The following is a 14596-nucleotide window of genomic DNA, read 5'->3' as shown; positions in this document are numbered from 1 at the left end:
CATAAAAAGTGATAAAAACGTCATAGTATAGTAAGGCATAAAAAGTGATAAAAATGTCATAGTATAGTAAGGCATAAAAAGTGGTAAAAATGTCATAGTATAGTAAGGCATAAAAAGTGATTAAAACGTCATAGTATAGTAAGGCATAAAAAGTCATAAAAATGTCATAGTATAGTGAGGCATAAAAAGTCATAGTATAGTTAGGCATAAAAAGTCATAAAAAGCGATAAAAACGTCATAGTACAGTAAGGCATAAAAACGTCATAGTATAGTAAGGCATAAAAAGTGGAAAAAATGTCATAGTATAGTAAGGCATGAAAATGTCATAGTATAGTAGGGCATAAAAAGTGATAAAAATGTCATAGTTTAGTAAGGCATAAAAAGTGATAAAAACGTCATAGTATAGTAAGGCATAAAAAGTGATAAAAACGTCATAGTACAGTAAGGCATAAAAACGTCATAGTATAGTAAGGCATAAAAAGTGATAAAAACGTCATAGTATAGTAAGGCATAAAAAGTGATGAAAATGTCATAGTATAGTAAGGCATGAAAATGTCATAGTATAATAGGGCATGAAAATGTCATAGTATAGTAAGGCATAAAAAGTGATAAAAACGTCATAGTATAGTAAGGCATAAAAAGTGATAAAAACGTCATAGTATAGTAAGGCATGAAAATGTCATAGTATAGTAAGGCACAAAAAGTGGTAAAAATGTCATAATATAAAAAGTGATAAAAACGTCATAGTATAGTAAGGCATAAAAACGTCATAGTATAGTAAGGCATAAAAAGTGATAAAAACGTCATAGTATAGTAAGGCATAAAAAGTGATGAAAACGTCATAGTATAGTAAGGCATGAAAACGTCATAGTATAGTAAGGCATGAAAATGTCATAGTATAGTAAGGCATAAAAAGTGATAAAAACGTCATAGTATAGTAAGGCATAAAAAGTGATGAAAACGTCATAGTATAGTAAGGCATGAAAATGTCATAGTATAATAGGGCATAAAAAGTGATAAAAATGTCATAGTATAGTAAGGCATAAAAAGTGATAAAAACGTCATAGTATAGTAAGGCATAAAAAGTGATAAAAACGTCATAGTATAGTAAGGCATGAAAATGTCATAGTATAGTAGGGCATGAAAATGTCATAGTATAGTAAGGCATAAAAAGTGATAAAAACGTCATAGTATAGTAAGGCATGAAAACTTCATAGTATAGTAAGGCATGAAAATGTCATAGTATAGTATAGTAAGGCATAAAAAGTGATAAAAACGTCATAGTATAGTAAGGCATGAAAACGTCATAGCATAGTAAGGCATAAAAAGTGATAAAAACGTCATAATATAGTAAGGCATAAAAAGTGATTAAAACGTCATAGTATAGTAAGGCATAAAAAGTGATAAAAACGTCATAGTATAGTAAGGCATGAAAACGTCATAGTATAGTAAGGCATAAAAAGTGATAAAAACGTCATAGTATAGTAAGGCATAAAAAGTGATAAAAATGTCATAGAATAGTAAGGCATAAAAAGTGATGAAAACGTCATAGTATAGTAAGGCATAAAAATGTCATAGTATAGTAAGGCATAAAAAGTGATAAAAATGTCATAGTATAGTAAGGCATAAAAAGTGATAAAAACGTCATAGTATAGTAAGGCATAAAAAGTGATAAAAATGTCATAGTATAGTAAGGCATAAAAAGTGATAAAAACGTCATAGTATAGTAAGGCATAAAAAGTGATAAAAACGTCATAATATGGTAAGGCATAAAAAGTGATAAAAACGTCATAGTATAGTAAGGCATGAAAACGTCATAGTATAGTAAGGCATGAAAACGTCATAGTATAGTAAGGCATAAAAAGTGATGAAAACGTCATAGTATAGTAAGGCATGAAAACGTTGTAGTATAGTAAGGCATAAAAAGTGGTAAAAACGTCATAGTATAGTAAGGCATGAAAATGTCATAGTATAGTAGGGCATAAAAAGTGATGAAAATGTCATAGTATAGTAAGGCATAAAAAGTGATAAAAACGTCATAGTATAGTAAGGCATAAAAAGTGATAAAAACGTCATAGTATAGTAAGGCATGAAAATGTCATAGTATAGTAGGGCATAAAAAGTGATGAAAATGTCATAGTATAGTAAGGCATAAAAAGTCATAAAAATGTCATAGTATAGTAAGGCATAAAAAGTGATAAAAATGTCATAGTATAGTGAGGCATAAAAAGTGATAAAAACGTCATAGTATAGTAGGGCATAAAAAGTGATAAAAACGTCATAGTATAGTAAGGCATGAAAACGTCATAGTATAGTAAGGCATAAAAAGTCATAAAAATGTCATAGTATAGTAAGGCATAAAAAGTGGTAAAAATGTCATAGTATAGTAAGGCATGAAAATGTCATAGTATAGTAAGGCATAAAAAGTGATAAAAATGTCATAGTATAGTAAGGCATAAAAAGTGATAAAAACGTCATAGTATAGTAAGGCATAAAAAGTGATAAAAACGTCATAGTATAGTAAGGCATAAAAAGTGATAAAAACGTCATAGTATAGTAAGGCATAAAAACGTCATAGTATAGTAAGGCATAAAAAGTGATAAAAACGTCATAGTATAGTAAGGCATAAAAATGTCATAGAATAGTAAGGCATAAAAAGTGATAAAAACGTCATAGTATAGTAGGGCATAAAAAGTGATAAAAACGTCATAGTATAGTAAGGCATGAAAATGTCATAGTATAGTAAGGCATAAAAAGTGATAAAAATGTCATAGTATAGTAGGGCATAAAAAGTGATAAAAATGTCATAGTATAGTAAGGCATAAAAAGTGATAAAAACGTCATAATATAGTCAGGCATAAAAAGTGATAAAAATGTTATAGTACAGTAAGGCATGAAAACGTCATAGTATAGTAAGGCATAAAAAGTGATGAAAACGTCATAGTATAGTAAGGCATGAAAACGTTCTAGTATAGTAAGGCATAAAAAGTGGTAAAAACGTCATAGTATAGTAAGGCATGAAAATGTCATAGTATAGTAAGGCATAAAAAGTGATGAAAACGTCATAGTATAGTAAGGCATGAAAACGTCATAGTATAGTAAGGCATAAAAAGTGATAAAAACGTCATAGTATAGTAAGGCATGAAAATGTCATCGTATAGTAAGGCATAAAAAGTGATGAAAACGTCATAGTATAGTAAGGCATGAAAACGTCATAGTATAGTAAGGCATAAAAAGTGGTAAAAACGTCATAGTATAGTAAGGCATGAAAATGTCATAGTATAGTAGGGCATAAAAAGTGATGAAAATGTCATAGTATAGTAAGGCATAAAAAGTGATAAAAACGTCATAGTATAGTAAGGCATAAAAAGTGATAAAAACGTCATAGTATAGTAAGGCATGAAAATGTCATAGTATAGTAGGGCATAAAAAGTGATGAAAATGTCATAGTATAGTAAGGCATAAAAAGTCATAAAAAGGTCGTAGTAGAGTAATGCATAAAACATCAAAAAAACGTCATAGTATAGTAAGGCAATAAAAGTCACAGTATTGTAAAGCATTAAAACTCATAAAAGGTTGTAGTCTAGTAAGGCATAAAAAGTCATAGTATAGTAAGGCATAAAAAGTCATAAAAAGGTCATAGTAGAGTAAGGCATAAACAGTCATAAAAACGTCATAGTATAGTAAGGCATGAAAACGTCATAGTATAGTAAGGTCTAAAAAGTCATAAAAACATCATAGTATAGTAAGGCTTAAAGCGTAATAGTATAGGAAGGCATAAAAAGAAATAGTATAGTCAGGCATAAAAAGTCAAAAAAAGGTCCTAGTATAGTAATGCATAAAAACTCATAGTATAGTAAGGCATAACAAGTCAAAGTATAGTAAGGCATAAAAAGTCACAAAAATAGTCACAGCATAGTAAGTCATATACACTTGTAGGATAGTAAGGCATAAAAAGAAATAAAAAAGTCAACACATAGTAAGCCATATAAAGTTATAGTATTGTAACGAATAATAAGTCATAAAAAAATCACAGCATAGCACCAGGCCCAGGACCAACAGGACCTGGACTAACAGGAACAGAAATACACAGGACCAGCAGGAACAAGACTAAAAGGAACAGGAATAACAGGACCAGGTCTAGGACTAACCAGAACTAGAACCAGAACCAGAACCTGGACCTAGATCTGGAACTGGACTAAGATGACCAGGACTAAAATGACCAGGTACAGGAATAACAGGAGCAGGACCAGGACGAAATTGAATAAAAAGTCAGATATCATCATATTATAGTAAAGCATAAAAAGACACAAAAACGTCATTGTATAGCAAGTTATGAAAATTCATGGAAATCAAATTGTATAAAAAGTCAAGAAAATGTCATAGTATAGCTGGACATCCATAGTCATAAAATCATCATTGTATATTAAGGCATAAAATGTCGTAGAAAGTCATGAAGATTAAATTGTATAAAAAGTCATGTATCATCATAGTAAAGTTAGGCATGAAAAGTCCAAAACATCATATATCATAGAAATTTCCTAGTATAAATAAGGCATCAAAAACGTTATAACGTCATCAAAAGTAAAAAAAAAGTCAGTATAGTAAGGCATCAAAATATCATAAAAAGGTTGTAATAATAATAATAATAATAATAATAATAATAATAACAACAATAATAAGAACTGTTTATACTTTCATAATTTAGTTGTTTAGTCTTTTATAAGGGTCGTCTTATTGTAACCGAAAATACAAACAACTCTGACACCGACTGATGAAACTGAGTGAAACCTAAAGAAACAAGAGAGAGTGAATACATCACATTCACGTGTAAAATAGGACAAAGTGAGATTGAGTTACTGTAGAGTAAAAACAGTTTTTATTCAGTTCATTAAAACATATGCATAGATCTGAGTTCAGGTCAAGTTCCATCAGAAAACAGCTGATTTTACATCATCACCACATCAGCTGATCACACTTGAGGCAAACAGTCAAACCCAGATGTTCATTTTTTCATCACCTGAGTGATGTCAGTCAATATTATATTATAATAATCAATATTATATATATTATTATAATCACATTTTCCCATCAATCTGTTTAAACACAAGCAGCTGAAAAAATAAAATAAATGATTTAAACTGACAAAATCAGCTTCACCAAAGGGATACTTACTAGCTTTTTCCAGAGCTTTCCGCCTGCCACCATAAACGAGTTACCTGTGATCATAAGATCAAAGCTCCCACTGGGTTCTGGTCCAGATCTGAGTTCCTGTGAGACCGGTTCACATCTGAACCAGATTCTGGTTTTGGTTTAAATCAGTTCTTGATTTTTGTGAAGACATTTTGGTTTTAGTCAAAAAAAATGTTCAAAGGAAAATAAAATAACGTTAATGTGACGATGTTTTCTTCATGAGTTCAGCTTGTTTTTGTTGTTGTTTGTTGTTGTTGATAAGTTTAGTAACATGACAACAAACTTTTCAACTCTTCAAAGTTTCATCAGTTTAGTTTTTATATTGAAACATGGACAGACGAAAAAAAGATTCACTGATTAAGACTGACAGATGTGGTCAAAAGCTCTGGAAACAGTAAGTTGACCTTGAGTGAAGATTGTTTTGCCAAAGGTCAAGAATGAGCTGTCGCCTCAGACGTATCTTTGTTTTTGTTGGCATGACAACCACAGGAGAATAAAAGCTGTTAGATACCCGGACCAGACTCATTGAAACAAACAAACAAACAAATGTCAAACTGATCAAACGTCATTTTTGAAAACAGGATGGTCCTCAGACCGGTTCTGTTCAGTACCTGAGACACCAATACTAGCAACACACACCTGACACACACACTCAGATTCTAAACTAAAACCATGTCAGAGACCAAGTCCTCCAGGCAACCAAATCAACCAAACCACAGCCTGAACCAGGGACATCGGGATCAGGACTCTGAACAGGTTCCTGCAGAAATCTTAATGTGTCTGTGAGGAAACACAGCACAGCAGGACCAGTCCAGTCCAGATCAAACCAGTCCAGTCCCAGGTGGACTACAGCAGCCTTAAAGTTTTCTAAATCAGTCCAAACAAGTCGGGTCCAGCTTGCCGTTGAAGGTGAAGTCTGGCAGGAACCAGAATTTAGCAGGACCAGTTCAGACCAGTCCACACTGGACTGGGACAGGATTATTTTAGCAGTCTTAAACCAATCCAACCCAGTACAGACTAGTTCATACTGGTCCAAACAAGTTTAAAAAAGTGTAGTGTCCAGTCTAAACCGGTGGAGTCCAGCACAGCATGCTGATGGACGTGAGGATCTGGCAGGTAGAAGAATCTAAAAGGACCAGTCTAAAACCAGTCCAAACTGGTCTTATTCCAATCTGAACCAGTATAAACCAGCAGGAACTGGTTTCTAAACCAGCAGAGTCCAGCGGAGCGTGCCAATGGAGATGAGGGTCTGGCAGGTAGCAGAGTCCAGCCAAACAGACTCCACCAGAGTGAAGTGCAGGAAGCCGAGAGCAAATCCACATCCTACATCCGACAGGTGATGTTTACCCAGCAGCACTCGGGACACGCCCACCAGGAAGGCCCACAGGTAGAGCAGGATCCTCAGGGGCACCTGGAGGACAACAAGAGAACAACTGATCAGGACTAACTCATCCAGACCAAACTACAGTGATCTGGGTCTTTAAACCAGGTCTGAGGTTTGGTTGTTTCTCTGTCCCCTCTGGTGGGTCACCTCTGACCACTCCCACCATCAGTGATTGGTTGGTTGTGGTTACAGAGAAATGATTTTGGTGCAGTACCATGAGTGAGCGGTGGCACTTCATCTAAACTGATGGACAATTGAACTGAGATCAAATCTGTCATGAAGAAGATTAAATTTGAGGTCAGTTCATAAATTCAGTTAAGTGATTAAAACCAGATCAATAATTAATTCAAAGTGTTTCAGTGTTTTATTTAAGATGAAACTTTATTTTTTTATTTAATGTTGAAATGTCTGACACATGTTAAATACTTTATCATTTATCAAACTGACTTCAATTAAAATGAATTATTTTTAATAATTAATACATTTAGTTTATAAAGTCATAAATAAAAAAAATCATTCGTTCAGCTGGACTAAAAACATAGAGTGACTCATCTGCTCAGTGAAGAGTTCTGACTTTATATTATTGTATTGGACAGGTTGGACTGGACAGGTAGGACAGGACTGGATGGGACTGGACAGGACTGGACGGGACAGGTAGGACAGAACTGCACAGGCAGGACTGCACAGGTAGGACTGGACTGGATGGGACTGGACAGGTAGGACAGGACTGGACTGGACAGGTAGGACAGAACTGCACAGGCAGGACTGCACAGGTAGGACTGGACTGGATGGGACTGGACAGGTAGGACAGGACTGGACTGGACAGGTAGGACAGAACTGCACAGGTAGGACTGGACAGGTAGGACTGGACTGGATGGGACTGGACAGGTAGGACAGGACTGGATGGGACAGGTAGGACAGAACTGCACAGGCAGGACTGCACAGGTAGGACTGGACTGGATGGGACTGGACAGGTAGGACAGGACTGGATGGGACAGGTAGGACAGAACTGCACAGGCAGGACTGCACAGGTAGGACTGGACTGGATGGGACTGGACAGGTAGGACAGGACTGGACTGGACAGGTAGGACAGAACTGCACAGGCAGGACTGCACAGGTAGGACTGGACTGGATGGGACTGGACAGGTAGGACAGGACTGGACTGGACAGGTAGGACAGAACTGCACAGGTAGGACTGGACAGGTAGGAATAGACGGGACTGTACAGGTGAATAATGAGGACAAATCCACTGACCGCCAGCACCAGGTGGTTCAGCAGGAACTTGGACACCATGACAGCTCGGCTGGCGTGGGCTGCTGGGAAAGAATATGTATCCATGGCGATGTAGTCCAAAAGCCCTGGAGGGAAATCCCAGGGTCCTCTGCGTTTGACCAACTTCTGCATCCCGGCGACCGTCATCAAATCCAGGATCAGAGCTGGACACAGACACAGGGATCAGATCTCAGTGAGTCCACACCTGAGACAGGTGTTAAAACCAGGAACGAACAGGTCTGAAGGTCCAGACTCATCCTTTAAGGGAGTGATATTCAAGTTTTCTAATGTTACGTAGCTAACATTTGCATTAGAAGCTATTCAGTCTTGAGCTTCAGCCATTGTGTTTACAAGTCAACAGGTTATAATATGTTCTCTGAGCAGCTACGTCTTCAGACTGGAGACAGTGATGAGATGGGCCGGGGTCAGCTGGTTAGCATGCTAAATTCAGCAGAAGAAAAAGAAGTTAGCATTGTTACCATTGGCAGTTGGTGAGTAAAGTAATGAAATTTGATGCTAAGCTCACAATGTTTCTTCTATACTGGTAAGTAAACAGCTGCTAATGCTAACGTTAGCTATGTAGCATTGGTAAAACTTACATTTAAGTCCTTTAAATTTGTTTTTGGGTCATTTAATGCCTTTATCTTAGAGCAGGGAGAGAGAGTGGGGAGGGGTCGTGCTCAGTAACCACTCATCTATCAGAGGTCTGTACTTTTGGTGCAAAACAACTGAGCACTTGTGATAGTGGAATTAGTAGTTGCATAAAATAGACATATGTGTATCAGTAAATTTGAGGTCAAAACTCTCATTGCATGAATTCATATTCTGATTTGCAGACATGAGAATTTTGTCCATGACTTCACATTATTTGATACAGGTGTGTGAATGTGTTTTGCACCACATTGTGGAGTACGATTCCTTGAGCATTTTTTCTCTGTGATTTCAAATTTACTGATACACGTGTCTATTTTATACAACTACTAATTCCACTGTCACAGGTGCTCAGTTGTTTTGCACCAAAAATACTTTGATATTTTCCATCCTACAATGGCGGTTCTCTTGATACCGGGTAAATCACTGTGGTAACTGACGCTGAACTCCTATCCTGCTCTTGATCAGATCAAAACATGTCAACAGCCAAACTACTGACCAATCAGATCCCTGGAAACACAGAGTCACCATTCCTACAGGATGGTTTTAAAACATAATAACTATTCGACCTTCATTTGAACTGAACATAGATTCTTTAAATCCTACAGGATCCTGACAGAGATGAAGCTGTTGCTCTCTTCTTCATCACAGAGCTCAGAATAACATGAGGAGAATCAATGATCCACACACTGTTCTAAACTCAACTAATCAATATTTCATGATAATAAATGAACATTTAATGAGACCTCAACTACTTCTCTTTCCTCTTTCTCCTCTCTGCAGTCTGACACTTTTTCTCACAGTTTCTGTCAATTAGATTTTAAACATTAACAAAGCAGCAAAAAACTACTTTCTATGTAAAGATATAGTGGAGTAATGGCGTCCTGAGCAGAGAACAAAGCCACGCCCCCCTGGACTGAGGACCACCTCCTCAGATCCTGGTCAGCCGGTGGACCATCAAGACATCCACAAAAGTCTTTACTGGCTCCATCAGTGTCATTGGTGCGGCCGGTCCCAGTGGATCAGTCAGAGACTGAATTTCTGTCCCAGTCCGACCATGGAGCTGATACTGGTCTGGTTTATGAGAGGAGTGTGTCAATAACTTGATGGGTCATAATGTTACATGTCTGTTTTCATTAGTGATGGCTACAGTAGACATGCTAATATGAGCTAACTTGCTGTAACTCTTATTATGAATGTGTTCAGATAATTCATCTTCTTGTTCACAGTTTATCCTAAAATGATTTCTACTGTTTCTGTTCTGGTTTGTTTACATTTCATTTGATGATGATGTCACTACACCTGATTTTACCTGTAGGTGTCAGCACTTCCTCTCAGATCATGATAACACTTTATTCAAGGATTAGTTTTCCTTAATGGAATCAGGAACCTGGTCCTGGTGTCTCACCCAGCAGCAGGTTGACCAGGACTTCCTGTCCGGCCAGTGTATTGCTCCTCCACAGGCAGATCAGAGTCCCGAAAAGCCACGGCAGGGCATGTCCGCTGAGGGCCAGCAGGGTCACCATGGAGCGGAGCGGTGCCCCGGGGCCATGGGGCCGGGCGCACACGCCCAGGCGCTTCGACAGGCTGATGTCGATGGCGAGCAGAGAGTTGATGGCGATGCCTCGAAATGACGGGTTCAGCTGCATGCAGTCCTGCTCCGGCCAACGAGACCCGTCTTTCACCCCCCCATCAGCTGCTGGACCCCCCTCTGAGGAGTCCCTGGACCCCCTGAGGACAGACAGAAAGGGCAGAGGTGGTCCCAGCTCTGAGTCAGTGTTTAGCTCAGGTGAAAACCACTACATGACCAGGTCTGTGGACAGACTGAGACTCCTAGACCAGGAGGAGGGAACCTGTTCTCATGGTCACATGGTCACATAGTCTCATTGATACCAGCTGAAACATGTGACCTGCTCTACCTGAAACCCGAAGTGGAACCAGTTTCTGCTGGGAGTTTGGACCAGGACCAGGACCAGAGACCCGGGTCTGTTTGGACTCTAAATGTGAGCTGTGATGTCAGTGGGCGGAGCCTCTGAGTCTTACCTCAGTCCTGTGTCCTCCTGCTGACTCTGCTGTCTGAACGTGGCTCTCTTCGGACCACCGCCCCCCCGCCCCTCCCCTGGCCCCTGTTCCCTGCGAGGGGGCTGGTTCAGGGACATGAACTCGGGCCGGTTCAGGACGTTGTTCCGGTCTCTGGCCCGGGACCGGGCCTGGCTGCCGGGCATGACGAAGGTCTGGAGGACTGCAGGACTGTGACAGATCGGGTCTGAGACTCTGAGGGACTCTGCTATAAATAGATCAGCTGGCCTTCTTCTTCTCCTGCCGTCAGCTGTTCAGAGAGGGGGGGGGGGGGCAGAGAGAGAGAGAAAGAAGAGAGAGAGAGGCTGGAAAACACTGAACAGTCTGTACAGTTAGTAAGTGGGCTGATGTGGTGTTCCACTGTCTCTCAGTTACAGACGTGTTCACAGACTGGGGGAGTCTCCTCTCCTCCTCATGGACCCCTCAATGGTCAGACATCCCTCTCTGACACAGTGATGCTGGACGTCTGGAGGTGTCTGCAGGTGGACTGGGTTCCAGGTGGACTGAGGAGAGGACAGGACCAGCACTGTTGTAGTTCTGTCTCTGTAGAGAAAAGCCTGAGGCCTGTTGAAGCTGTGAGGTCCACCGTGACTGAGGGTCCTTCTGTCTGTTGAGGTGAATTCTTGATTTAAACCAGAAGTTTTCAAAGTGCCTGACCTGATCTCGGACCTGGTCCCGGAGGTGGTCCCAGAGCCGGTCCAGATGTGGATCCGTTGTGTTGGGACTGGGTCCACCGAGCCATAATGTTTGAAACTCCAATCATCAAAAACCTGTGTCTGTTGACCAGCAGGGAGCCTGTCCTGGTGCATTGTGGGAAATGCAGGATCCAGTGTTTCTGGACTGAATGGTAGGAGATCTCCACGGTAATCTCAGTGTGACTCAGCTGCAGCTCCACAGATACACCTCCATATAGAATATCATCCTGCTGGACTGGTCCAGACTGGACCCAGTCCAGGCTAAATACAGACCCCCTCCCCCCAGACTGACACACACACACACACACACACACACACACACACACACACACACACACACACACACACACACACAGAGTATGTTCTTATTTTAGGGCTGTAGCAGGATTTTAGAGCGCTAAAGCCATGAAGTCATATCCAGATTCCCCCTCCAGCCCCACCCTCTTCAAAATCTCTGATTAAAAAAATATGTAGCTTTTACTTAATATTTTCTTCGTATTTGTTTATTTAGATATTAAGTTATTTAATCCAACAGGTCAAAGTGAAAGATTTTTCTTTAGCATCCAGAAACTACAGCACCTATTTAATTTATTATTTGTCCTTTTTTAATTTATTATTTGTGATGTATGTTTGTTCTTTTTAAAAATTATGTTTCGTCTTTTTTGTTGAATTTTTATCTTTTACCTTTATTTAAGAACTGATATGTCGGATTGTTTGTATTTAAATAAAGAGGGAAATAAAGCATAAAAAGAGGCTCAGGACCGTCAAAGACCCGGGTAGTGCAGAACCGTGTCATTAGTTCCTACCCGGACAGGATTGCGGACACACCGTTGCTATTGGATGCAGCAGCAGCTTCAGATGCTAACGATGCTAGCAGCGGGTAATCTGTCAGAGGAAAGAGAAGAAATGTCGTGAAGAACGTTGAGCTCTGATGTTTTTAACGGTTCAGTAGTGACGTCATAGCCCCGTTAAAATTGATCTGAGGAGCTAACGTAGCTAACACAGCTAACAGCAGGATTAGCCGCCTTCAGAGTTAATCTCAGCAGAGTGGAAGGTTAGCCACAGGCAGCTAATAGCTGTTAGCTCCTCTGTCTGTGTGAACGGAAAGTCTCCGGTAATTTAACAGCACTACCGAAAAAAAAATATCGTATAATCTACGGGAACCGGGAGGGACCAGAACCGGCTCGTCCTGAAGTTTAACTCGGACTAAAGCAACGTGAGTGTGGACATTCCTACAGATAACACGGAGTTAACCCGGGTCACTGCAGATTACCAGACGATTGACTGAGTCATTATCAAAGCAATTAATTAATCAATCATGGACTGATGCTCCATTGATCAGGTACAGGACGTTAATAAGAACCTTTGCGTTGCCAGGTTCCTGCACCAGAACCAGAACCATCAGTACGTCCTGAGGTTTCAGGACTGTGGTTAAAAATGTTAGTGTGACTTTCATAAAGGGTCAGAGGTGAGTCAGTCACCTGCCAGTGGACCTGTCATTGGGGTGCACATGAGAGCGACCCAAGCTGTGCTGAGCCAAGCCCCTTGTGGTTTAGCAGCTGAAAAAACTCCTACAGGAAACACTGCTGATTATTATTGTTCTTAAATATTCACATTATTAATGAACTACTTTAATGTTCTGAGGGGGGCAGTGAGTCTGTGGGACCAGGTCCAGGTCTGAGGAGGAAGTGATGTCACCAGGATTCTGTGGTCTGGTTCTCACAGACCTGATACCTGAATCTTTATAGTGGATTCAGTTTAAACCCTGACCCGTCCTGTTCCTTCAGGTTCTGCTGAGGATTCAGACTCACCAGGTGTTTGAACATGACTGAGACAGACCTGGACCTGAGCTGGTCCAGACCGGGCTGGAACGTTTCCCTCTTCACCTGTCTGGTTTATGGAGCGCTGACACCAACATGTCAGACTGTGATCCACCGGCTATAAAGGAACCTGGTCCTGGTTCTCCTGGTCCTGGTCGCCCCCCCCTGGCAGAAAAGGCTTTGTCGGAGTCTTATGCCCAGCTGCGGTACCGGGACACGTCCCTGCTGATCTGGCAGCAGCAGCAGCAGGAGCTGCAGGTGGCCCCCCCCTCCACGTTCCTGAACCGCAGCCAGTCCACCTGGTACAGCAGCTACGGAAACCAGGCCGTGCTAGTCCGGGACAAGAGGGGCCTGGAGGATGCTGAAGGCCGGTCCAGGATCTGCAGTGTCATGTAGAGTGGGAACAGAGACCCAGACCACAACAGACCTGTTTAAACACTGAGATTCAGACTGAACTTTAGAGCAGCGGTTCCCCACCCTGTGGTCCGGGGCCCTCTGGTGGTCTGTGAGGGTCCTGCAAGTGGGCCAACAGATCATTGACAGAACGGAACAAATTGGTGAAACGATGTAATTATAAAACAATGTGTACATATATAAATAATGTTTCTAAAAGTCTTCCAACAAAATGATCTTAAAAATCTTCTTTCATTGTTTTTATTTCTCGTATTAAAGCTGCGATCAGTCAATGAAGATGCCGGGCGTACGTTCGACCATCATCATTAAAATAAAATGTGCTCTGAGCGTCAGTTGTCCCCCGGAGTGTTACAGGGAGGTTTCCTGATAAACAAACTCCGATCTGGTTCTTTGTTGTTGAAACATCTGACCAGTTTGAAACAGATGTTCTTTTCACTTGATTTTCTTTTTCAATCACAGACCAGAAACTGTTTCACAGATTAGAGTAACATTCATATGAAATCTGTTTTAACAGAAGGTGTTTCTTCTTCATGACCTTGTGAAGTGTTGGGAGCCGCTGATAATATCCATCCTCTTCACCTTTGTACACATGCACACGCTCACCTGTTAGATGATCAGCTGAGGGATTTACTTAAGGGTGTTGCACAGAATCTCTTAAAAAGGAAAAACTTTAAGGCATTTGCAGCAGTGAAAGATTTTACAGCAGGAAAATTTTGTTCCCATGGAGACCAGCTTGTGATAGCGATGAATATCTCACCTGTCTCGTCTCACAAAAGGAAAGCAAACAGGTCAGTGGAGGAAGAGACGAAAACACATCATAAAAATAAATGATAAATTTGATCCACAAATAACATCCAACAGACACTCACACAGCTGATCGATCGACAGTTAGTACTTCACCAATAATCAACTGGAAAGATCCTGATCCTCCAGATCTATAGAAGTAAATAAATAAATCAATTCCTCTGGTTGAAGCTCCATCAGGTTCAAACTCTTCATTTCTCACCATGAACACGTTGAGGTCAGATACAGTCCGAGGCACCTGAAGTGTTCTTCCTTCGTTTGGTCTCTAAGGTCTGAACGGACTT

At 40.3% G+C, this 14596-nt stretch overlaps 2 protein-coding genes across 4 annotated transcripts; one reads left to right on the top strand and one right to left on the bottom strand.

The window, feature by feature from the left end:
• Nucleotides 1-4856: 4856 nt before the first annotated feature.
• LOC130169234 (inactive phospholipid phosphatase 7-like) lies at nucleotides 4857-11097 on the bottom strand. Its single transcript, XM_056375788.1, has 5 exons — nucleotides 10959-11097; nucleotides 10544-10829; nucleotides 9909-10231; nucleotides 7832-8013; nucleotides 4857-6604 (listed from the first exon to the last, which is right to left on the bottom strand). The coding sequence occupies exons 2-5, from the start codon at nucleotides 10723-10725 to the stop codon at nucleotides 6398-6400; spliced, it is 894 nt and encodes a 297-aa protein (XP_056231763.1). The 5' UTR covers nucleotides 10726-10829; nucleotides 10959-11097; the 3' UTR covers nucleotides 4857-6397.
• On the top strand, nucleotides 11065-14486 carry LOC130169236 (putative uncharacterized protein BRD3OS). Of its 3 annotated transcripts, none has more exons than XM_056375792.1 (2): nucleotides 11065-11194; nucleotides 13062-14486. In XM_056375792.1, the coding sequence occupies exon 2, from the start codon at nucleotides 13191-13193 to the stop codon at nucleotides 13488-13490; it is 300 nt and encodes a 99-aa protein (XP_056231767.1). In that variant the 5' UTR covers nucleotides 11065-11194; nucleotides 13062-13190; the 3' UTR covers nucleotides 13491-14486. The 3 variants fall into 3 exon arrangements, with proteins under 3 accessions (XP_056231767.1, XP_056231766.1, XP_056231765.1); XM_056375791.1 differs by lacking the exon at nucleotides 11065-11194 and adding an exon at nucleotides 11293-11426; XM_056375790.1 differs by lacking the exon at nucleotides 11065-11194 and adding an exon at nucleotides 11937-12490.
• The last annotated feature ends 110 nt before the right edge of the window (nucleotides 14487-14596 follow it).

This window comes from Seriola aureovittata, chromosome 5 (assembly GCF_021018895.1).
Source record: "Seriola aureovittata isolate HTS-2021-v1 ecotype China chromosome 5, ASM2101889v1, whole genome shotgun sequence".
Classification (NCBI taxonomy): domain Eukaryota; kingdom Metazoa; phylum Chordata; class Actinopteri; order Carangiformes; family Carangidae; genus Seriola; species Seriola aureovittata.
This window is presented reverse-complemented; position numbering and strand designations above follow the sequence as displayed.